This window comes from Marmota flaviventris, chromosome 10 (genome assembly GCF_047511675.1).
Source record: "Marmota flaviventris isolate mMarFla1 chromosome 10, mMarFla1.hap1, whole genome shotgun sequence".
Taxonomy (NCBI): Eukaryota; Metazoa; Chordata; class Mammalia; order Rodentia; family Sciuridae; genus Marmota; species Marmota flaviventris.
Genome location: NC_092507.1, coordinates 40541595 through 40567430, shown reverse-complemented (window position 1 = coordinate 40567430; position 25836 = coordinate 40541595). Strand labels below are relative to the sequence as shown.

At 39.4% G+C, this 25836-nt stretch overlaps 1 protein-coding gene and 2 non-coding genes across 5 annotated transcripts in view; all 3 read left to right on the top strand.

Annotated features, from left to right (window-relative positions):
• Positions 1-2686: 2686 nt before the first annotated feature.
• On the top strand, positions 2687-2793 carry LOC114100374 (U6 spliceosomal RNA). Its single transcript, XR_003584054.1, has one exon. It is a non-coding gene; the product is annotated as a U6 spliceosomal RNA (small nuclear RNA).
• An 8927-nt stretch (positions 2794-11720) lies between these two features.
• LOC114100380 (U6 spliceosomal RNA) lies at positions 11721-11825 on the top strand. Its single transcript, XR_003584060.1, has one exon. It is a non-coding gene; the product is annotated as a U6 spliceosomal RNA (small nuclear RNA).
• A 10410-nt stretch (positions 11826-22235) lies between these two features.
• The window catches only part of Eps15 (epidermal growth factor receptor pathway substrate 15), a 141618-nt gene continuing 138017 nt past the window's right edge, over positions 22236-25836 (top strand). Inside the window, exon 1 of one of the 3 annotated variants that reach the window (XM_071617817.1) lies at positions 22236-22394. In XM_071617817.1, the coding sequence (XP_071473918.1) occupies positions 22362-22394 (33 nt within the window). In that variant the 5' untranslated portion in view covers positions 22236-22361. The remainder of the gene's footprint in view (positions 22395-25836) is intronic. The other 2 variants (XM_071617816.1, XM_027944955.2) reach the window with 2 other exon arrangements.

The window sequence follows — 25836 nt, the reverse complement described above, 5'->3', positions numbered from 1 at the left end:
AACTCAGGCCATAGTATGGCCTGTTTAAGTATTTGTTACTGCTACAACAGCAACTTATACTCAAATATCATTCACTATGCCCACTAAATTGTCCTCCTCGTGAAAGGCAATATTCTGTAGGCGCTCCCCTCCCAAACCCTGCTTAGACTGGGACTGGGTTTATGACCTAAAGGCAAGTGACCTACAAATGTGGCCTGGCTCCTCAAGAATGAGTTGGTCAAATCAATATTTCTTTCTTAGGAATTCGAATCAGGAAGCATGAGATGATTGAGGGCAATTAGCAGCAATAAAAACTATGACTAATAGGATGTAAAGAAAGAGGCATGAGGTCAATTAAGGGTATGTATAGGAGGAGTCAGAGCCGGGGCTACAACAATCCAAAGTGATGAGGATGAAGAAATTATGAATACACTGAAGTAATGAAGCAGAATATGATAAAATATGAACAGGAAACTGAGTTTGTCTCTGAATACATAAAAGTGAGACACAGACTTTGCCTTCACAGCACTTGATTTTTTTAAAACATTTTTTTAGTTGTAGATGGACACAATATCTTTGTTTTATTTATTTGTTTATTTTATGTGGTGCTGAGGATGGAACCCAGCACCACATAAAATAAATAAACACTCAACCACTGAGCCACAACCCCCCCCCTCCCCAGCACTTGATTTTAGTGGAGAAGACAGACGTTAAAACAAGTATGGGGCTGAGAGAGAGCCAAACAGGAAGGGACCTAATTCAAAAATAGCATGGGAGGGAAGGTCTCTGAAGAAAAATTAGAATGAGACTTGAAGAATGAAGTAGAACCAGCCATGAGAAGAATATTTGAAGTAGAAGATGTCAATGGCTTTTAGCAGAAAAGAGCTAATCATGTTCAATGAAGCTGGGGAAAAGACACATGTATGAAACAAAGGAAAGGAAAGAGAAGCATAGATGAATTTGCAGGGGTAAGCAAGAGGTGACAACCCAGAATCTTATAGGTCTTGGTAAAGAGTTGGGAATTGAGTTCCATCAGCATTTGAGGCTGGTTAATGACATGACTCAGTAAAGTATACTAGAGAACCTTAACAAATAAGGAATCAGTCTGTTCTAAAACTAAGTTCTATCGTTTATCAGCTGTATAATCTTGGGCAAATTACTTAATCTCTCTGTGTCAAAGTTTTCTCATCTATAAAATTGAGATACATTTGGGTATTATCTCATGGAGTTGTTATGGAAAAAGTATGTGTGTGTGTGTGTGTGTATATTACATATATTAAAATATTTATAAGTAAGCCAGGTATGGTGGTGCATGCCTATAATCCCAGTGGTTCAGGAGGCTGAGGCAGGAGGATTGCAAGTTCAAAGCCAGCCTTAGCAACTTATCAAGGCCCTAAGCAACTTAGTGAGACCCTGCCTCAAAATAAAATATAAAAAAAGGGCTGGGGATGTAGCTCATTGGTTAAGTGCCCCTGGGTTCAATCCTTGGAACCAAAATAATAATAATAATAATAATAGTAATAGTAATAAATGTATATGTTTAGATCTTGAGCATGGCACTTTTTACATGTTTTTACTTAAATTATATACATATATGTGTATATATACATATATAAAAATATATGTTATATATATACACACACATATATGTTTTTACTTATATATATTTTTCCAGTTACTGGCACATAGCCAACACACAATAAATGTAAGTTTATATTAGTATTTTGTTTTTAAAAAAATCATTGTAACTACTACATGAAGTGAATGTTTGGGGAAGAAAAACAAGAAGATAGGGCATGGTGCAAGGAAGGCCAACAAGTAGTCTGTGTGAGAGATGAAAGGTGAAGTGGTGGTGGACACAAAGAGGAATGGACCAATTTGATGTAAATTTGGAGATGAAATTTTCATGTTTTGCAGATGGACTGGACATTGTAGTTGAGGAAAATGGAGGACTCAAGAATGACCTGTAGGTTTCCGGCTAGTGCAGCTAGGTAGATGGAGGTGACATTTACTGAGAGAAATTAGCTGGAGAAGCTGATTTGGCAGGGAAATTAGGAGTTCTATTTTAGACATGTTAAACTTGAGACGTCCATGAGAAATTCAAGTGGATGTCAGTTAGGCAACTGGTTATAAGTTTGGACACCAGAAGAGAAGACTGGGGCAAAGATATGAATTTGGATATGGTCATTAGCACAATCAGCATTTGAAGACAGAATTAGTTGAAATCATCTAGTAGAGAATTTAGAGAGAAGTGGAGGATGCCAAGAAGAAGCCTGAGGAGCAGTATATTTTAGGGGGATTGAATAGAAAAGGAGAAGGAGGAGAGGCCTGTGAAGAGAGAGTAAAGCTAGAGGGATATGGGAATATGAAAACCAAAAGAGGACAGAGTTTCAAGAACACTGGAGAGGCAGCCGAGCATGCAAGGTCAAGTATGACAAGAATAGAGACATACTGGTCATTGACGAGTAGTTTTCAGGAGTAGCTTCAGTAAGTGGGGGGCCCAAATAAGAATTGAATAGGTTGGGGGCTGGGGTTGTATGTAGCTCAGTGGTAGAGCGCTTGCTTAGCACGTGTGGGGCGCTGGGTTAGATCCTTAGCACCACATAAAAATAAATAAATAAAATAAAGCGATTGTGTCCAACTACAACTAAAAAAACCAAAATATTTTTTTAAAAGAATTGAATAGTTTGAAGAATAAATTAGAGGTGTGCTTGCTTTGACAGCACATATGCCAACACTGGAACAATGCACAGAAAATGGGCATGATACCTATAAAGAGATGACACACAAATTTGCGAAGCAACCCATATACTTTTAGCATAGATTTGAATTTGGGGACAGTTCAAAAATGAAAATTAAATCAAGGAGAATGGAAGGAATCCTAAAAGCAAATATCAACAGAAATAAATTAATTTAAATATCTAATGCAACCACTCTGGAGGAAAAGAAAAAAAATTCAAATACTTCTGAATACAGTACTTTCAATACACAACTTTATTCTAAAACCAAAATTGTAAATAAATCTTGAACCTTATTTAGTGTGTTATTTTTGGTAATGGAATGATTATAGCAACGAGGAAACTATTTTGTGTGCATTATAACACTGAGTAAATGAAAAAGACACAGATGTTATTGGGAGCCTGAGCTCTCACTGTGGGAAAAGGGAAGTGCAAATAAAGACCCCTGTGGTATAGAATTGGAATTAGAGGCACCAGTAATGAATTCATGATTAAAAATAGTTACATAAATTAAATTGCTGTTTTCCCCCTTGGCTCTGTTTATTAAAAGGGCCTAGAAGCAATTATACCCAGTAGCAATGAGCATATTTGGTGCCCACATCTTGGTTTCTAAATACCATTCCCCCACTACAAGGGAATCTCATTGGAGAAATGGCTGATTTCCAGAAATAGCCCATGGATATATAGCATGACTGGAACATCTTCTATGAGAAAGTAGGAAGTGTTAAAAAAAATTGATGAGGACACATCAAAAGTACACAGAAGTCAAGCTGAACATGGTGGCACATGCCTATAATCCCATCAACTCCAGAGGCTGAGGCAGGAGGATTGCAAGTTTGAGGACAGCTTGGGCAACTTAGAGAGATGCTGTCTAAGAAAAGGGGTAGGGACTGGTGGGTGTACCTCAAGGGTAGAGTGCCTGGGAAAAGAAGGAAAAAAAAAAAAGACACAGAAACCGGCTTGGCAGGGCTCTCATTAGCCAACCCTGAGACAAGTTGAATATAATATGTAAATAAATAAGAGAGAATGGAAAGATCTCACAGTAGAATGCCAACTAAAAAATGCACATGAGCTGTGCACAGTGGTGTACACCTATAATCCCAGCGGCTCGGGAAGCTGAGGCAGAAGGGTTGTGAGTTCAAAGCCAACCTCAGCAAAAATGAGGTACTAAGCAACTCAGTGAGACCCTGTCTCTAAATCAAATACAAAAATAGGGCTGGGGATGTGGCTCAGTGGCCGAGTGCCCGGAGTTCAATCCCCAGTATTCCCTCAAAATACATATGAAATGATGAAGTTAGAAAATCTCAGTTTTGCAACCATCATAGTAATTGATTGAGACAAGAATTATCCATGAAGGTTGGGCAAAAGTTTGAAGAGGAATGGGATATTTATACCTTTCCACACATTACTCATTATTTACATAACAAGAAATGCTAACTGTATGGTGAGAAACATGGCAGATACCACCCACCTGATCAAAGTGAACACAATCAATAATGGACCCAAAGGACATGGTGTTTCTCCTTGTATGATGCACTGAGAAAGATACTACCTCAAGAGGCACAGTGGGGAAACCCTGTAACCCCAGTGGCTCAGGTGGCTGAGACAGGAGGATCCCAAATTGGAGGACAGCCTCTGCAACTTAGTGAGACCCTGTCTCAAAATAAAAAAGAACTGGGGACTGGAGTTGTAGCTCAGTGGAAGAGCACCTGCTTAGCAGTGTGAGGCACTGGGTTTGATTCTCAGCAGCTCATATAAATAAATTAAATAAAGGTCCATCAACAACTAAATATATATTAAAAAACATTATAAAGGACTAGGATGTAGTTCAGTGGTAGAGAGACTGGGTTCCATCCCCAGTACAGCTTTAAAAATAAATAAATAAATAAAATTAGTGTTGCAATCTGCCACCTCCCCCAAAAAGAAAATGCAAACTTAATCAAGCAGAAACATAGGACAAACCTAAATGGAAAAATCTATATAATACCTGGCAAGTATTCTTTTTTTAAAATTTATTTTTAAATTTATATATGACAGCAGAATGCATTACGATTCTTATTACACAAGTAGAGCACAATTTTTCATATCTCTGGTTGTTTATACAGTATATTCACACCAATTCGTGTCTTCATACTTGTACTTTGGATAATAACGATCATCACATTCCACCATCATTAATAATCCCATGCCCTTCCCTTTCCCCCCAACCCCTCTGCCCTATCTAGAGTTCATCTATTCCTCCCATGCTCCTGCTCCCTATCCCACTACGAATCAGCCTCCTTATATCAGAGAAAACATTCGGCATTTGTTTTTTTGGGGATTGGCTAACTTCACTTAGCATTATCTTCTCAAACTCCCATCTATTTACCTGCAAATGCTATGATTTTATTCTCTTTTATTGCTGAGTAATATTCCATTGTGTATATATGCCACTTTTTTTTTTTTTTACCTATTCATCTATTGAAGGGCATCTGGGTTGGTTCCAGAGTTTGCGAACTGTGCTTTAAAAGCGTGAATATTATGAATAATGAGGAAAGACTGGAGAACAATTCTAGATTAAAGAAGACTAAAAAGTAATGAAAGTTAAATGCAATGCATAATTTGGATTAAGCACTGGATCAGACCCAAATGGAGGGTTGGCCCGTTGTATGAAACATTATTGGGCCAATTAGTAAACTTTGAATATGGCTATGTATAAGGATTATATCAATTGTAAGTTTCCAAAATTCAATCGTCATACTTGGTAGGTATGTAGATATAAAGAGAATATCCTTATTTTGAGATATACACACTGAAATATTTAGGGTATCTGGGATAAATTCAAATGGTTCATAAAATACATACAACCATGTACATTCAAGTACACATACATCCACACTCAAAGAATGTGGTAAAATGTTAAGCTCTGGTACATCTGGTGTTCTTTGTAATATTTGTGCAACTCTTCCACATGTTTGGAATTATTTCAAAGGAAAATGTTAAAACATAAATTGGAGGCACAGAAATAGAAGCACTATGTAGATAACTCTCAAAATTTTGTCTGTGGGGCTGGGGATGTAGCTCAGAAGTAGAACAACTTGCAGAATACACTAGGCCCTGGATTTGGTCCCCAGAATGACAGAAAAGAAAAAAAAATGGCTGTGAAGAGGAGCAGATAAATGGAACCAGAGAAAGTATCAAGGCTATTAAATCATAAGATAGCTCTCTTTAAATATAGGTGATACTAGTTGGGTGCAGTAATGCACCCTTGTAATGCCAGCTACTCAGGAGACTCAGGCAGGAGGATTGCAAGCTTGAAACCAGCCTGGGCAACATAGAAAGACCCCATCCTGTGCTTTCCAACAAAATATAGAAAATGCTAAAACAGATTTGTTTTCTGATGACAACCAGTACAGTCTCAATCCCTCTTTTAAAGAGAAGCCTAGATCAGATATCCTCTAAGGGCCTTTCCACCTCAGGTCCTCTGTGACTCCCATGACCACTAGACATCATGAGCTCTTCTGAAGGCATGTTTTATTCCTTAAACTGCAAACAGCAAAAGACATCTGGGCCACCACCACTTGAGGGCAGTACAAAATGATGCTGCATGTGGTTCTGATGGTTTTATTGTTTCGGCTCTGGAACAAAACAAAGCCCTTTACATGATTACCAGTCCAATGTATTGGGTGAAAATAAAGCTCCTGCCAGTACACCACTTTTTCCAAGTGTTTAAATTCTTATTACATAGGGATATCAAAAGACAAGCCCAACATAATTCATAACAGAGTTTGAGAAGAGGAGTAACTGAGTGAAAGGATCACATGCCTTGGGAAAATGCTGATGCATATTATGAGTTTAATAAAAAAAATAGCTGTTAATAGAAGATTAGAACATGTCAGAGTTGAAAAGCACGTTAGAAAGCAGGCTGAATACAGCCCCTTAATTTTGAAGGCAGGACCCTGAGCTCAGAGGAGGGAAGGAGCTTGACCAAAGCCACAATGACAAGGTAGAGAAGGAAATGATTTCAACACTTATCTGGTTAGTCTGTGAAAACAAAGGTTGTGATATTTTCAAGTGACATCATAAATACGGCTTATAGCTGGGTATGGTGATGCATGCCTACAATCCTAGGTACTTGGGAGGCTGAGGCAGGAAGATTTCAAGTTTGGGGCCCCTTGGGCAACTAGCCAGGCATATCTCAAGACAATTTGGTACCAGGGATCGAACCCAGGGATTCAGGAGGATGAGGCAGGAGGATCATTAGTTCAAAGCCAGCCTCAGCAAAAGAGGTGCTAAGCAACTCAGTGAGACCCTGTCTCTAAATCAAATACAAAATAGGGCTGGAGATGTGGCTCAGTGCCCTGAGTTCAATCCCTGGTAACCCCTCCCTGCCCGCCCCACCAAAAAAGCTCTTGACCTCACTGTCCCATCCTCTACACAAAGCCAGGATGATCTTTCTTGTGTTTTTTTTTTTTAATATTTTTTTTTAGTTGTAGTTGGACGCAATACCTTTATTTTATTTTTTATATGATGCTGAGGATCGAACCCAGCGCCCCGCATATGCTAGGTGAGCACTCTACCACTGAGTCACAACCCCAGCCCCCTCTTATGTTTTTTTTAAGTGTGCAATCACATGATTTTAAACATATTCAGACTTGCACAACTCTCACCATTATCTAATTGCTGAAAATTTTCATCATTCTGAAAAGAAACTTTTTACCCCTTTCTATAACTCTGTAGCCTAAACTAGCTCTTTTTCCCCAGGCAACTACAAACCTACTTTCTATGTCTATGGATTTGCCTATCTGAACATTTCCTATAAATATACTCACATAATTTGGGTCCTTTTATTTCTGAATTTATTTATTTATTTATTTATTTTAGTTTTAGATGGACACATACCTTTATTTTATTTATTTTTTTTTATGTGGTGCTGAGGATCGAACCCAGTGCCTCACATGTGCTAGGTAAGTGCTCTACTGTGGGAAGCCATTCTCACCCATGATTGGGCACCTCCCTGACTGGGTGTGAGGTGTTCTGGCAAGCTATGTCAGAACTTATCCCCACCCTCTTTAGGTGCGAGAGCCCATCCGTGTGGGGGTGTGACTGACCATTGACCCTGAGATCAATCACTGACCCTGACCTTGGAATGTTGACCTTCATTGGATGGAATTTTCCCCTGAATTTCTTATTCCCCAATAAAAGCCCACTCTCTGGCGTGTTCCCCCTCTCTCCTGCTAGTCTCTTATATAAATCTCGCTACCCCACCAGGTGGCTCGAGGCAGGAGCCAGGAAGGGCTGTCTCTGAACTGGGGAAGAAAAAGGTAAATTGAGTTATGTGTCTTTATTTTGATCTCACTAGTTAACTTCTATGCTTAGGACCTCTATTATGAAGCTAGCGTGCTGGTCGCGCGGCAGACTACCACTGAGTTACAACCCCAGCACTTATTTCTGAATTTTTTTTACTTAGCATAATGTTTTCAAGGTATATCCATGTTGTATTATGTATCAGTACCCCATTCTTTTTATTGCTGAACAACACTCCATTGTATGGAAATCAAAGTGTATTTATCTATTCATCAGTTGATAGACAAATTTGAGTTGTTTCCACTTAGGGCTATTTTCAATAATACAGCTGTGAACAGTCATATACAAACTTTTGTGTAGACATATGTTTTTTATTCTTTTGGTTATGTATCTAGGAGTAGAATTTGGGGGGCCATATGTTAACTCTAACTTTTTTTGTGTGGTACTGGGGATTGAACCCAGGGGTGCTCCCCCACTAAGCTACATCCCCTTTTAATTTTTTGAGACAGGGTCTCATTAAGTTGCTGAGGCTGGCCTCAAACTTGCAATCCTCCTGCCTCAGCCTCCCCAGTTGCTGGGATTTAGGCATGCACCACCACACCTGGTATGTGACTTTTTTGTTGCTTTTGTGCTTTTGGTGTCACATCTGGGAAATCAAAAGGTGATGAAGATTTACATCTATGTTTTCTTCTTAGAGTTTTGTAGTGAAGTAACTCTTAGTGTCTTTTAAGAATTTTATAGTCCAATGGTCAAAATGGTCAATGATCCATTTTGAGTTAGTTTCTGTATATGGTATGAGGTAGTGATCCAACTTCATTCTTTCACCTGGGGTTATCCAGTTGTACCAGTATCATCTGTTGACAAGACTATTCTTGGCAACTTTGTTGAATTATCTTGGCTAGTTGAAAATCATGTGACTATTTAGATATGGGTTTATTCTTAAACTCTCAATCTTATTCTATTGATTTAGATGTCTCTATGCCAGTACCATACTATCTTGATACTATTTTGAAGTAAGTTTGAGATGAGTAAGTATGAGTCCTCCAACTTTGTTCTTCATTTTCAATATTTTTTTTTGGATATTCTGAGTTTCTGGAAGTTCCATATGAATTTTAGAATCAGCTTCTCAATTTCTATAAGGAAGCTAGCAGGGATTCTGATAGAGATCGCATGGAATATGCACATCAATTTGGGGAGTATTAATAATTTAACAATTTTAAGTCTTCCAATTCACAAATGTGGGAAGTCTTTTCATTTATCTTTTTAATGTCTTACAATAATAAAACTATAATGTTTTATAGTTTTCAGTTGTAAGTATTCACTTCTACTAAGTTTATTCTGATTTTTTCTTTTTTTAAGTTTTGAGACAGGATCTCACTTAGTTGCCCAGGCTGGCCTTAAACTTGCAATCCTCCTGCCTCAGCCTCCCAAGTAGCTGGGATTACAGGTGAGTACAACCCCATGCCTGGTTTATTTTTTCTTTTTGATGTTAACATAGATGAAATTTATTTCTTAGTTTCATGTTCAGACTGTTTATTGTTTTTTTTTTTAAGATAGAGTGAGAGAGGGAGGGAGGGAGAGGGAGAGAGAGAGAGAGAGAGAGAGAGAGAGAGAGAGAGAGATTTTAATATTTATTTTTTAGTTTTTGGCGGACACAACATCTTTGTTTGTATGTGGTGCTGAGGATCGAACCCGGGCCGCATGCATGCCAGGCGAGCGCGCTACCGCTTGAGCCACATCCCCAGCCCCTGTTTATTGTAATGTACAGAAATATAATTGATTTTTGTATATTTGTCTTGTGTCTTGCACCTTGCTGAAGTTGTTTATTCTAATAGGTTTTGTTTTTGTTTCCTTAGGGTTGTCTGTATACACAAGTCATCTCATCTGCAAATAAAGATAGTTTTACTTCTTATGTTCCAATTTGGATGCCTTTTATTTATTTTTCTTGTTTAGTTGCCCTGGCTGGAATCAGGGCAACTAAGCAAGAAAAATATGATGAATAAGTACAATGATGAATAAGTGAACCTTCTATAACATGATTTTGAATTTTTATTTCCCTCCCTTAGAGTCTTTCAGTGATTCCACATTGCCCCCAGGATAAAGATCACTTTCTATTAGCATACACAAGGCCAGTTTAAATCTCACCCTAGCCTTGCACCTTCATAAGCTAAAACCTAAACCACCTGAATTACATATTCTTCCCAGATCTTTGCTCTTTTGTGTACGGACCTTTGTGAACATTATTCCCTCTGCCTGGAATACGACCTTTTCTGACTATCCCTTGCTTCACCAAGGTACTTCCTATTTAGTTTTCAGGTTTCAACTTATACACAGTCTCATTAAGAAATCTTTCCCTGGTCCCACAATATGAATGTATTCCTTCACATTTCTGGCATCTTAATCTTCTCCTAACTCTGTTTTATTGCATTTATAATTACCATTGTATTTATCTGGCTTCCTCTCCAGACTGGGTGCTCTTTGAGGGTAGGACCAAATCTTTTTTATTTTCCTAACTCCTCTTCTTTGTAGAGATCTTAGCATAGTATGTACTAAAACTTGGCTTGTCAAATGATTGAATAGGAATGCAAAGAAGCCTACTAATCTGCTCTTCACAAGTCCCTTGTTCTACAAGCCTCTTTTGGGGATTTTAATCGGTAGTCTAAAAACTAGTCCAAGAGGCCAGCTAGGAGTTTGCAGGATGTATGTAGTTCAATGCTCTTTTATGGGCCTGAGATAATTAATGCACCGTTGAAATTCCAATCAGAATCTTCTCTTGTTAAATAATTTTTAAAAACCTATTCACAGTAGTCTTTGTATGAATGTTCAATTATAGGGACAATTTGTTTTATATAGAATTTCAGATGAATAGTCTTTCAGAAGTAACTTGTTTTCTTGAATCCAATTCTTCAATGTTGAAGATTTTTTTTTTTTCAGATCCCACTTCATTTTGATTTGACTAAAGCTACTACTAAAAAAATTATCTTCTAAGCCAGGTGGGGTGGTACATGCCTGTAATCCCAGTGACACAGGAGGCTGAGGCAGGATTGCAAGTTTGAGGCCAGCCTCAGCAACTCAATGAGGATCAAAGCAACTTAGAGAGAGCCTGTCTCAAAATTAAATAAATAAATAAATAAATAGGGCTGGGGATCTGGCTCACTGGTAAAGTGCCTCTGGGTTCAATCACTAATAAATATATCAAATTTGACTTCAAATTTAATATATATACTTAATATATATAAAATCTTCTCAAATGCTTATTGTGTGCTAAAAACTTCATATAAATTATTATCATTTAATCCTTACAATCTGTTCAGTGAGGCAGTAGTGATTATAATCTACTTTTTATCACAGAAGGATGGAGTGGTTAAGTAACCTCCCCAGATTCTCAGAGGCAGAGCCAGGAGTTGAATGCAAGTCAAGTCTTTTTGACACTAAATTCATGCTTTAAACAATTTACTTCCTCTATCCTACCTACTGATGTATAATTCACATAATTTTATGAATAGGACAGTTGTAACTTACTTGAGGTTAAGCTTGAAAATTAGTAAGGCAAAATTGTATAGTGCCAATATTATCCTCAGAAAATTCTTCTTTAGTCTGGTGCCATGGTGGATGCCTGTATTTCCAGCAACTTGGGAGGCTGACACAGGTGGTTTGCATGTTTCAGTCCAGCTTCAAAAACTTAGCAAGACCCCGTCTCAAAATAAAAAAAATTAAGTGTTCACTTTGGCAACACATATACTAAAACTGGAATGATAGAGAAGATTAGCATGGCCCCTGTGCAAAGATGACACACAAATTCGTGAATCAGTCCATATTTTTACATGTTTACTTGCACAAAACTGATCAGTTTTGAGAGATTGTTAATGCCCTTGTAGTGGTTTTTGTGGTTGTGAAACAAATGGTGAGAATTTGAATTGGTCCCTCTTATTATAGTATTGAAATTCAGTTTACTTAATTTATCAAATCATGTTCATGTCCTCATTTTATATACTTGCATCTATTAATAAACATTGTGATACATGAATAAAAATAAAATAAAAAATTAAAAAAGACCTGGGTGCCAGGCACAGTGGCACCTTCCTATAATCCCAGTGACCCAGGAGGCTGAGGCAGGAGGATTGCAAATTCAGGGCCAGCCTCAGCAATTTAGCAAGATTCTAAGTGAAAATTTAAAAAATAAATAAACAAAATAAAAGGGACTGCAGGTGTGGCTCCGTGGTTAAGTGCCCCTGGTTCAATCTCCAGTATCCCCTCAAAAAAGGAGGGGGCTAGGGACGTAGCCCAGTGGTAAAGTACCTCTAGGTTCAATCCCTAGTACAAAAAACCTTCATAATTCATTCAGCATAATATACAAACATAACATCTCTGCATGAACTCAACACACCCAATTGTTTTCATCAATGTTAGGTCAAATCCTTGAGTCTTTAGTTGAGTACCCGCTGAAATCCTTGTCTTGCATATAGAGATGATGTTGAATAACAAAAACAAAACAATCTTTCTTAAAAATTGGAGCACTGAAGATGTATAAATATATTCATATATAGTTAAATGCAAAAATGATACTGCTTTTCTTTTTATATATTTTGATCTTCTGGACTGGGGAATAGAGCAGGCAGTGCCTCTAGTGCAAGTATATGCCCTTTTATGTATCTCTCTGTGCCAAGTTTTGCTGTTAAATGGGAGAGTCTTCCTAGACTTTGAAAATTTAGTAAATTTATTTCAGATCTCTGTTAGAGGAGGAACACAGAATTTTTAATAAAACTCACAGACATGAGGCAGTTATAAAGAAAGCAGATTCTTAATCAAAATCATCATCATAACAATGGGATAATACCCATTTGTTGAGCACACATTCCCATGTGCCAATTACTGTTCAAAGTGCTTTAATGACATGGTTCATTTATTCCTCTTCATCATTTTCAGATGTAGTTTACATAAAACTGAGACTCAGAAACTTTTAATAACTTTCCCATGGTATTATAGCTTATAAATGGAGGACCTTGATTCAATCTCAAATTTGACTCCCAAACTCATCTTCTTAACCACTGTATTGACGTTAGGATTCCTGGTCTATATAATCTTGACTTTATCTTAAAAGAGGAATCTTATTCATTGGGCTTTTTAAAAAGAGTCAAAGTCATTATATTTGAAAATACCACCAACATAAAACATTAAGAGACTCCTTTCTTCCAGTGGGTGATTCTGCGTCTCTGAAAACTCTAAAGAGACACACTTCTCTATGCCACTTCCAGTTTAGCCATGATATTGTCTGGGTTGTCTTCTTTTCTTTCTTTCTTTTAAATATTTTTAGTTGTAGATGGACCCAGTGTCTTTATTTTATTTATTTATTTTTATGTGGTGCTGAAGATCCAACCGAGTGCCTCATATGTGTGAGGCAAGTGCTCTACCACTGAGTTACAGTCCCAGCCCTTGTCTGTTTTTTTTTTCCCTAACCCTTTTTACCATTCTCTGCTAGTTCTTCCCTCTCCCATCTACACTATATTCTATCCCACCAGACCTCTCAGCATACTTGGAACACATTTGCTTTTCTGTGCTTTGCTGACACATATTTATCTGGAATGGTACCCATTTGTTATGGTTTAGCTATGAGGTGTTCTCCAAAAGCTCATGTGTGAGACAACACAAGCAATTTTTATGTTCAGAGGTGAAATGATTAGATTATGAAAGGTGTAACCTAATTGGTGGATTAACCCATGGATGTGGATTAAGCTGTAGGCAGGTGGGATGTGGCTGGACGAGGTGGGTCACTGGAGGTGTGACTTTGGGTTTTATATTTTGTCCCTGGTGAGCAGAACCAAATCTCTCTGCTCTTCCTGACCCTGCCATGCGCTGAATAGTTCCTCTGCTAGGCCCTTCCCCCATGATATTCTGATTCATCTTGGGCCCACAGCTACAGAGTTGGCTGACCATGGACTGAACCTCTAAAATCATAAGCCAAAATAACCTTTTTCTCTTTTATGTTGTTATTGTCAGGTCTTTTGGTTACAGTGATGAAGAAGCTGACTAAAACACGACTGTAGACCTTGGTCAGCTGGTTGATGAGAAATCCCTAAAGTTTAAAAGGAAAGTACAAGATCGAATTTATGTTTTAAAATGATTTTTCTTGGCTTGGGAGGCTGAAGCAGGAGTATTGCAAGTTCAAAGACAGCCTCGGCAACTTAGCAAGGCTTTAAGCAACTTGATAAGACTCTATCTCAAAATAAAATATAAAAAGGGCTGGGGATGTGGCTCAGTGGTTAAGCGTCCCTTGGGTTCAAACCAATTATTCTGACTACGATATGGAGAATGGATATAAATACAAGCATAGAAGCAGAAAGATTAGTTGATTTAGGAGTGATTCAGGAGAAAGAAGGTGGCAGTGGAAATAGTAAGAATTGGTCAGATTGGGATATACTTTGAAAACAGAATCAGAATTTTTTTTTTTTTTTTACATATATAGGATATTTAGCCAACAGAACTTGCTAATAGGCTAGAGTTGGGCTGTAAGAGAAAGCACAAGAAAAGCAATGAAGGCCTGAACAAGACATTCTCTATTTGGGCTATAATGTGAGATTTTCCAATACACAGTCATGGTTTTAAACTAAGACACAACTGTGATTATGGCTTAAAGAAAAATCTTTGAAAGAGTTGTCTATTTGTCATTATGAGTGTGTGAGGGGAATGTCTTGGTTTTCACCAGTGACATGAACCAACATTATCAGCACCTGCAAAGTGCCAAACACTGTACTAGGCTCCTTCACAAAAGTTGCATCATTTAGTTTTTCCCCAAATGCTAAGCACCAAGAATATCCCCATTTTTCAGAGAAGGGAACCAAGACTTTATGATTTGACTGAAGTTATGCAGCCAGGAAGGGGCTGAGCTGAGATCTGAAGTCAAAGTGCACTGTGAAGCCCAAGTTCTTATCACTGCACTGATTCAAAGATAGAGAATCAGGATTCCTCAGACTTTTCTCCTCAATACTTGAAGCTTTCTGTTGACTCTCTTATGCCCTATTTTAGAGCCCAAGGCTGGCAAACAAGATAGATAGCTTTGTTCTGTCTGTAGCCTATCCTCTGACTTGGCCTGTGATTTAGGACAAGCTTCTTAATTTGATGGTGTCTCATCATTCACACATGTTAAGCAGGACTAGTAATTACTGATGGAAAAAAAATGCTTTGAAATCTGCAGATGAAAGGATTTTTGGCCTTGAGTGCAAATATTGTCTTTCCCATCGTATTCTTTTTTTTTTTTTCATTTTTGGTTTCATACCCCCCACCACCACTTTTTTTTTTTTTTAGTACTGGGGATTGAACCCATGGCTTCTTGCATGTTAGGCTAGTGCTCTACCACTGAGACATATCCCTATCCCCAGTTCTTTTTATTTTAAGACAGAGTTTCCCTAAATCATTCAGGTTGGCCTGAAACTTGTGATCCTCCTGCCTCCAGAATAGCTGAGATTACAGGCATCTGCCACCATGTCTGGATATTTTTGGTTTATACAGCTTCCAGGACCCTTCATAAGAAAGGGGGAGGAAAGGAGGAAACAGGGCAAGTGTAAAGCCGCATTCGCTTTCTCTCTAAAAGGCAATGGCACACTGGGGACATGAATGTAATAATCTCATTTAATTTATAGTACTCAAGAAATATTACTAACAGATGAAAATATTTTAAGAATCATTAAGTCGGCTTTGAAAAAGCCTTAAAAAATGATTTCTATTTTTGTGTTCAGGCTACTTAAACCCTAAATGTTCTCCAGTAGAAATGCAAAGGAGCTAACATTTATCTAGTGTCTGTTGTGAGCCAGGTATAAGGTTTTCATATATAATCAGGCAGGTGTTATTATTACCTTCAGTTTACAGAGAAAGAAACTGACTGTCCAAAGTTACAAACTAAAGAAGCTATAGGGCCAAGAATGGACCAAGCTGGGCCTTTCCAGGTATAAACTCAGATTGTTCCCAGGACATCCTATTGCACTGAAAAATTAGTAATGATGACAATTTTGAACTGTCCTATCACACCCCGGGTATGTGTAGCATTTAAAAATCTTTTATTGCTTGTTCTTTTCATGGCTTTGACTCTGGCACAGGGACAGTTATTTGTGTAGCACAATTGTTATTATTGTGCAGCTTCACATATTCTCTCTGCCCTGGGCAAAAATGAACAATGATGGGCTATATTTATGAAACCAGCAGCTTGGAAGTATGAGCTCCAGATTACCATTACAATTGTAGTACTTTTCTTATTTTTAATAGCTTAGCACCATTTATGTGGAAGGCCCTTCTCAAAGAATCATGAAAATAAACTGGTTCTTTGTATATTCAGAGAGTTCCTCACAGTCCCCCTTCGTCCCATAGTTTCAATCAATCATCCTGCATTTCTCAACTTTATAAATGCTGGCATCACAGATGTGCAGTGTTCATGAAGAGCTGATATGACAGTTGCCTGCAAAAGCTGGTAAAACAAATAAATAAAATAATTGTGATTTTATTTAATGGTGAGCTGGGGAAGGGAAGTGGGGTTAGAATAAGATTGAAAGATGACTGATGAAAAAGCTGTACAGGATTTAAGGTCTCCTTGTCAAGCTCATCTCGGGTTTATGGTTATCATAAATCCAGAGCCTCATCTTCAGCTTTCCACGTTTAAGAGCACTATTTTATCAAGTCTTCTTAGAAATGACTTAATTTCTACAGGACACCAGTAACATGTCCTTTAAAATGTATATGAGTCAGAAGACCTGTGTATAATTCTCAGTCCTGTCATTATGAATTTGGACAAATTCCCCTTCTGTAAAATAATGTAAAAAATAATCCCTATAGGATTGTTATGCAAATGAAATAATGTACTTGACAACAGCAGTTTTTGGTTATTAATATTTAGATTTAAGTCATCAGACACATCTTTACATACTTAGGGAACATCTATGAACCTTTAAAATGACAAGGATATTTTTGTCAGCTGCTCAAGGCACCCCACTTCTTTTTTTTTTAATACTGGGGATTGAACCCAAGGGTTCTTAACAAGTGAGACACAACCCCAGCCCTTTTTAAAAAATATATATTATTTTTTAAAATTTTGAGACAAAGTCTAAGGGCCTAAGTTGCTGAGGCTGGCTTTGAACTCATGATCCTTCTGCCTCAGCATCCCAAGCCACTGGGATTACAGGCATGTACCACCATGCCTGGCAGCACCCCACTTCTTATAACTAATGTATTTGCAAGCCCAACATAGTAATTGCAGTCTTGCCAGAGTGGTAGAGAATTAAATGGTGACCCAGGCCCTTTCATAGGCCATTTATGCGTGATCCCTTTTTTAGTTTTATTTTTATAATACTGGACTTGAATTCAGGGCATTGCATATGCTAGGCAAGTGCTCTATCAATGAGATAAAATCCCACCTCTTTTTAAAAATTTTATTTTGAGACAAGGTCTTGCTAAATTGCCCAGTTTGACCTAGAACTTGTAATCTTCTTACTTCAACCTCCAGAGCAGATGGGACTATAGGCATGTGCCACTTTGCCTGGCCATCTCTAATTTTTACACTATTCCTACTAAGTAGGCTTTAATATCACCAATGTGCCTCTTATGTTTAGATATGAAGTGTTCCTCCAAAGCTCATGTGTGAGACAATGCAAGAAAGTTTAGAAGTGAAATGATTGGATTATGAGAGCCTTAACCTAATCAGGGCATTAATTCACTTTCATGAATTAAGTAGGTGGTAACTATAGGCAGATAGGGTGTAGCTGGAGGAAGTGGGTCACTGGTGGCATACCTTTGGGGTTTATATGTTGTCCCTGGTGAGTGGAGTCTCTGCTTTCTGACTGTGTTCTTCTGCTACACTCTTCCACTGGGATATTCTGCCTCACCTTGGGCCCAGAGCAGTAGCTGAGATGTCTGAAACCGTGAGCACCAGATGAACTTTTCCTCCTTTATGTTGTTCTTGTTGGGTCTTTTGGTTATAGCAATGAAAAAGCTGACTAAAACAGTGCTTGTGAGGAATATGAGGTTTAGAGACCCAGAGATATTAAGCTTCCCTAGAAAATATAGGTAAGTCCTTTTCATCTCTCATATGCAGTTCACTCTTGTTACGATGAATTAGATCATAACATATCTTCCATTAGCTACATTTTATGATCCTAAAATAGATTTGGGATGTGACCCAGTGCTTTGATGAGATCTGGGACACACACATTTGCAAATTGTCATTGGCATTAAAAAAAGAAAAACACACACACACACAAATCCAGTTTCAGAAGTTCTAGGCCTGTTTTGGGAGTTTGGCCCATCATTCCCATTCCTACAGGCTGGCTCTCCCATGACATGTCAAGTTATTAACTGAAACCAGAGCCTGTAAGCAGAGAAACAAGCTAATGCAAATTAGGTTCTGGAAGGGGCCTGGAACAACTCCCATATAATAATTTTAAGGGAGTCTTTCCCTCTTGAGGGGAGGTGTCTGATTCTATTTTTTTTAAACCAAGATTCAAACCCTCTTTAAGTGGCCCCCACTTAAACAAGTTATTTACAGAATTTGTTTCTTTACTTTATCTCCAGATAAGAAAATCAAGGAACAAATAACTATATATAAGATTGTGTGTTCAGTTCAACAAACTTTTTTTTTTCTTTTGTGGAACTGTGTATAGAACCAGGGATACTTTGCCACTGAGCTACATCTCCTGTCTTTTTTTTTTTTGGGTGGGGTGGGGTGTGTATTGGGGATTGAACTCAGGGACACTCAACCACTGAGTCATAATTCCAGCTCTATTTTGTATTTTATTTAGAGACAGGGTCTCACTGAGTTGCTTAGTGCCTTGTTTTTGCTGAGGCAGGCTTTAAACTAGTACCTCCCAAGCTGCTGGGATTACGAGAGTACTTGGTCCCTATTCTTTTTTTTTTTAACATATTTTTTTTTAATATTTATTTTTTAGTTATCGGCAGACACAACAACATCTTTGTTTGTATGTGGTGCTGAGGATCGAACCCGGGCCGCACGCATGCCAGGCGAGCGCGCTACGGCTTGAGCCACATCCCCAGCCCCGGTCCCTGTTCTTTTAATGTTTAATTTTGAGAGAGGGCTTGCTGAGGTTGGCCTTGAAATGACAATCCTCCTATTTCAGCCCCTTCCAAGTAGCTAGGATTACAGGTGTGTACTACTGTATCCAATCAGTTCAACACACTTTTATAATGTACTTATTAGGCATCAGGAGTTGTGCTAGATGCTGTAAATATAAACATTTATAAACTGTGAAAAGCAGTATGATATAAATAGAAGATGTTACTTTTTGGGGGGTTATTAGGGATTGAATCCAGGGCCTTACACATGCTAGGCAAGCACTCTACCACTGAGCTACATCCCTTTTTAAAAATTTTGAGACAGGGTCTTGTACAGGTTGACTTGAACTTGCAATCCTCCTGCTTCAGCCTCCCCAAAAGCTGGTATAAGGTATCATTTTTGACAACATAAATCACATAATAATGATAATAGTCCCTTACATTTTCTTAACATTTTCCATATTGATTTGCTTATTATCATACATGAGAAACTAAGGGCCAGATAGATTATATGGTTTGCCTGAGGGCACACACTAAGTTGATTCCAATGTTCTCTCTACTACCACACACTGCCTTTCCAGAAAATTCTAGACATCTGGGATTCTACCTAATTCATCCAAGGATAATGTCTTGGATCACATGAGGTTTGGAAGAGTTTCCTTGAATAGAAAGTAAAATTGTATTCCCCAAACCAATTTTCTCCATGACTTTCTTTTCTTTCTCTTTCTTCTTTCCTCCCCTCCTTCCTTCATTCATTTTTATTATTTTTATTTTGTGGTGCTGGGTGTTGAACCACCCAGGGACACTCTACCACTAAGCTACATCCCTATCCCTTTTTAAAAATTTTAAATTATGACACAGAGTCTTGCTAAATTGCTGAGACTGGTCTCTAACTTGTGATCCTCCTGCCTCAGCAGGAGTAGTTGGGATAACAGGCATGTGTCACCATGCCCAGTCCGCTCTATGACTTTGATATTTCTTAATTTGTGTATCTACAACTTTAGATGCATTCATATGTTATTTTATAACAAGTCTTAGGTCATGTAACTAGTAAATACTGGAGTCAAAGCTGGAATCTTGTTTCTAATGTTTGAGCCCTGTTCATTTCACTATAACAATACTGCTTTGGAGATTATCTGTATAACCTTGAACAAATCACTTAACCTCTGTGACACTCTGTTACCTCATTTGTGAAGTGAATTGTGAAATGCAGATGTGATAATATAAAATAGAAAACTCCAATAGAAATATCACTTGTGGTTATTGCTGTTAAATGCATCAAAGTGGAATTATTTAAAACAGTATTACTCCCTTTTCCTTTGAATAAAAAAACAAAAAAACATAAAGTGGCCAAGGGAGACTCTCTTAAATGAGGAGGCCTGTATGGCTTGCTTTTTAAGGCTGGATCTGGTCAGAGGGGTCGAGTGGAGTTAGGAGCTCCTGGCAAGCATTTCTGTGGGTGGTTGGTTTGTGGTGGAAAAAGTCTAAAAACCAAAGTGGGCTAATTACAAATGGGTCTTGTTCAGCTGTCCTTCTTAACGTGCCAAATGGGGACTACTATGATAGTGGTAATGGTTTAGGACTGATAAGAGTTGTGGTTTCCACCACAACTGGATGGTGGTGTGGGAAGCCACCATGCCTGAGAAAGAAAGACCAATTCTGGGTTTTGGGGTAGGCTACAGCTTTACTGCAAGCTCAGCTAAACTGTGAGGGAGGTAGAGGAGTAAGTCAGTCACCTGTCCTCAAGATTTTTCAGTTCAGTGAGTGGCAGAGAAGCCCTCAACTGTTAAAACAAGCAGAACATAATAAAAGTCACGTCAGAGCAATTACGAGGTGGGGTGGACTTCTAGAAGCTTCTTGAGGTAGTTAGCATATAAACTGAGCCTACGATGATGAGAATTTCAAGTAACTGGTTGGTTATTCCTATTGAGAGTGGCAGCATGAGAAAGTAGGATGTGTTATGTTTAATGTGGCTTTTATTGAGCTATGTGCTAATGTCTGAGAAAACAAAAAGATACAAAAAATACAAAACCAGTTATTTTCCACTGGGGAATTCTTAATCTAGGGAGGTAGACAGTCATTAGGGGGATGAGGATTTCATACAGTAGAGAAAAAAGGTTAAAAAAGAGAATGTGTAACTTTCATTTGGAGAGAAGATACTTTGCAAAAGAGGCGATGCTTGAATTGTGTCCACAGAAGGGAGGAAGTGTTTGCAAGCTAATATAAGGGCAAGGTTAGGAGTGCTTCAGGCACCAAACAGATCCTAGTGTTTTTTTTTTTTTTTTTTTCCTCTTGGTGCTGGGGATGAATCCAGGGCCTTGCACACCTGTTCTTACATTTAGCAACCTTAGCCCTCTGCAGGTCTCTCTTATTGAACAATCTAAGTGGAACAGGCAGCAGGACTATATTCCTTCCTCCTTCTAAATAGGTTTTAACTGGAGGAAATAACCTATATATATATTTTTTTTTGTACTGGGGATTGAACCCAGAGGCCTTAAGCACTGAACCACATCCTGAGCCCCCCCATATATAATTTTGTTTTTTATTTAGAGACAGGGTCTCACTGAATTGCTAAGGCTGGCTTTGAACTGGCAATCATCCTGCCTCAGGCTTCCAAGTCGCTGGGATTACAGGTGTGCTCCTTAGCGCTCAACCTTAAAAAGTTATTATTATTTAAAATAATAGCACATGGAAAGGCTTTAGAGGCAAACTGAGATACTAATCAAGCTATTTAATCTTTACGTAAGATATTTATTTTGGTCTGTTCCCTTATTTGTGTAATGCATTTCTGTTTCAGTTCCCTCATTCATACAAGTAAAAAACAAAAGCATCTGGTACAGAGCCTGAAGTATATATAGTACTGTCATTATTTAGAATCCTTATCTGTTTTAGTCCTCAGAAGCCACATTAACTGTGGGTATACTTTCTCTCATTTTTCTGAAACAGAAGCTCAAAGTAGGTGACCTACCTTAAGTTCACACAGGACAATCTGGTGCCGCCTCTGTAGCCCGTCCGCCCCAAACATATCCGCGCCGGGTTTTCCCAGGCGGCCCAGGGCAAACTCTGGTCCGGCAGCACTAACTCCAGCGCCAGGGTTTGCGCGCCGCCGCGGCCTGCTCGGGCCGGCGGGCGGGGCCGTGCGGGGCGGGGCGGGGTGAGGAGGGAAGTTGTCGAAGTTCGGGGAGACGCCCGCCCGCCGGCCGGCCCGCCCGCCCGAGCCTTGCCTACGGCCGCTCCCTCCGCCTCCTCCCCGCCCCGAGCCCCAGTCCGCCAGTCCTTCCTTCCCCTCCCGTGCATGATGGAAACACCATGGCTGCGGCAGCCCAGCTCTCCCTGACACAGGTAACGCCGCCTGCCCGTCGCCGGGCTCGGCCGGCCGATGCCCCCGGCCCCCTCCCCCACCGCCCTCAGCTTCGCTGACCCGGGCAGCTGCTCGCGACTCGCGCGCTAGGCGGCCGGTGCGCCCGGGCGAGAGCGTGTGCGGGACTGAGCCAGGGCGCCATCCGGAGCCGGAGCTCCGCCGTCGCGGCCGCGACCCCGCCCCGAATCGGCCGGCGCCCCTGCCCCGCCCCGCGCGGCCCCCATCCCAGCCCACTGCCCGGTGGACTGTGCCCCGGGCCGCGCTCGCGCGTCCCGCGCTGGCCCAGCCGCGTCAGCTCTCACCCACCCAGGAAGTTTCCCCTTCCAGGCCACACGCCCGCCAGGTGAGCTCCTGTTGAGCTCGCGCGGAGCAGCCTCACCCCCGGTCGCAGGCGGGTCGCCCTCTGGGCCACCGGCGGCAATGCCTTCCCGAGCGGACGCACAGGCCCCCTCTAAGCAGCATTTGTCCGCTGGAATTCGACGGAAGCCCTCCTTTTCTCCGGTAGTTCTCTCCAGTTAGCCTTGCTTCCCAGTAGGTCGCATCCTACTCAGGTACCTGCCCTGCTCGCCCCTTCCTGAATTCAGGAATTCAGCTCTTTCCCGCTCCTGATCAGGTTAACTTCTGGGTCAGACCCCCCGATTCAGTCTTTTTCACCCAAATCTACTTTCACTTCCACCCCGGTTGGGGGTAGGGAACTCTCACCTAATAGCTTGTCCGAACGGATAACAGAGGAAACATCCTTTAGCAGGTGTAGCACTTTGGCTAGGCTTGGTGCTGGGAACCACCTAGCAGATCAGTGTGTCCTGGGAGAATCTTCACCAAAACCTGTCCTCAGGTTCTTCTTGCCTTTTATGCTTGTTCTTCACAGAAAAAGTCAAACCATCATTCACTCAGGGAGCTTGGTTCCTCCCTCTTAGTAAAGAAAGCCAATTATAGCCTTCCCACTATGTTCAGGGTGATGAAGTGCCAGACACCTGTTAGTCCCTTCCAGCTCTAACGACCAAAACTCTCTTCAGCCTCACCTTCTCAGCCTGTTTTCTGTAGAGCTAGTGGCCATGTACTCCCTGATCTGAGCCCTCCCAGCCTTTTTAGCTGCCTTGTGGTATCTCCCTGCCATCTTGTCTCCGTGGCCTAGATTTTTCCGGTGCTTTTAAGGCTTTAACACTGGGATAGGGCATGCATTTGGTCTTTGTGTTAGGATCAAGAGACTTTGCGGTGTTTTGCCTAGCACTCTAGGATAGAGAGAGTGAAAGAGTCTTTTTCTTAGAAATAAGAACACACACACATCCCTCAGGTAAAAATAACTTCAGAACTTCAGTTTGCAAGAATTGTGCCTTAGAGGTTTATTTGCTATTGTTTATTCTTTTTGACCAATAAGCAGGGAAGAACCTTTAACATGGAATGTAATGGTTTAGTCTTGGTCCCATGAGTCTATTTTGAAAGGTCCTTCTGAAACTCAAATTTGAGGAATAGAAACATTGACTTTTTAGATGTTCACTTTCTACGAGTCTAGTTAGTGACTTGCATTACATGAGGTGCCTGCTGGCAAGCTGTGGATTTCTGGCTCTGTTGGCAAATTCTGGCAGGAATTTTCCTCTCTTGAAAATTTTGTTCTCTTGAAAGCTTCTGTAAAATTGTTTCTAAATTGTGTGCATATTTTATTTTCTCCCTGGGTAATAACTATGTTTTTAGTTTTTGTTTACTATCATTGCTTCAGGCTCTGTCCGTTTTTTAGTTGCTTAAATAATTTACATATGTTCTTGTGGTTATATATATTTAGGTATTAACATGTACCCAGAGTAAATACAGAATCGGTAGTATTAATCTTCAGTGTCTTATATTTAAGAGAATATACAAAGGCGGTTAATTATTGATAACTCAAATAAATCAATTTAGAATATTTTGATCTTAAGACACTTTACAATTATAAAGGCACAAGAAAAAAAGAACCTTCCCAGTTAATATTTCCTATTGTGCCTCCTCGTTATTTTCATATTTAGCACATTTGTGGTTTTTAAATTTAATTTTAATTTTAAAAAATTAAGTTAATTTTTTAAAACTGCTTGAGTCTAAAAAACTCAGATAACAGTGCAACCTGGTTTTACATTCAATATTGATTTGTTTCTATTACCTTCTATTTCTCCTCCCCACTCTACCAACACACACTTAGACAGCCATACTCAAATGTGAGATTCCTCAGGGTAGGGACATCTTTTGTATTTTTAATTTTTGTTATTTATGGTGGTCTTGCTCTATGGTCCAGGCTGGCCTGGAACCCTTGGGCTTCAGCAGTCCTGCTGACTCAGCCTTCCAAGTAGGTGGGATTATAGATGTGTACCACCTGATAGGCAAGGAACAACTTTTAATTCATTTCTCTCCGGAGCAGAATGATGAATAACTATTATATGAATTACTGAAAATTCTAAAGGGCTTTATTATAATTATGAAGATTAAACAGATGCTGAAGTTAGTTTTTGCTTTTGGTCATGAGGTGATGATGGTGTTGGAGCAGGTTTATTTACTACATTCAACAAATATTTTCAAAGTATCTATTATGTAGATAAGGCACTGTGTTGGGATTGTATTTATAATTTTTTGGCTTTTATCAATCGAACAAAACTGACAGTTTGGGGGAGAAGATAAAAAATGTTTTAGTTAACCACCAAGCCACACCCCAGCCCTTTTTTGTATTTCATTGGGTCTCGGTGAGTCAAGGCCTTTCTAAGTTGCTGAGGCTGAGTTTGAACTCACCATCCTTCTGCCTTAGCCTCTGAGTCACTGGGATTAAGGGCATCAAAACCAGCTTTTATAACAGTTAACTGTATGGCATTGGGCTATGTCTCAGTTTTCTTTTTGTCAATGTTGGGGATCCAACATTGCTAGGCAAGCATTCTACCACCGAACTATATTCCCAGCTCCTCAGTTTTCTTAACTTTAAAATTTGTTTTAAAGTTTTATTTTTATTTTTTGCTTATGGTGGTAGATTACAAAAAAGATCTGTAATACTTTCTTTTTGAACTTTTTCACTTGCTTATTTCTTCTTCTAATATTTGTATTCCTAATAATAATATTACTGTTAGCGTCTTTTTGCCTGTTACTGTTTGCTAGGAATTTTACTTCACTTCATCTAACAATTCATTTTATAAATGAGGAAAGTAATTTACATAAGCTAGTAATTGATAGATATGAAATTTGAACCGAGATTTGTAGTACTTAATGCTTTCTCTTTTGTTATATTTCTTTGTGTACTAGATGCTTAACATGTGCAATGCTCTCTTGTATTTTTTCAGTATATGCTCTTGTTTTTCCTCTTTTGTTTCAGGGAATTGAACCAAGGGGTACTCTACCATTGAGCTACATTCTCAGCCCTTTTTATTTATTTTGAGACAGGGTCTTGCCAAGTTTCTTAGGGCCTTGCTAAAC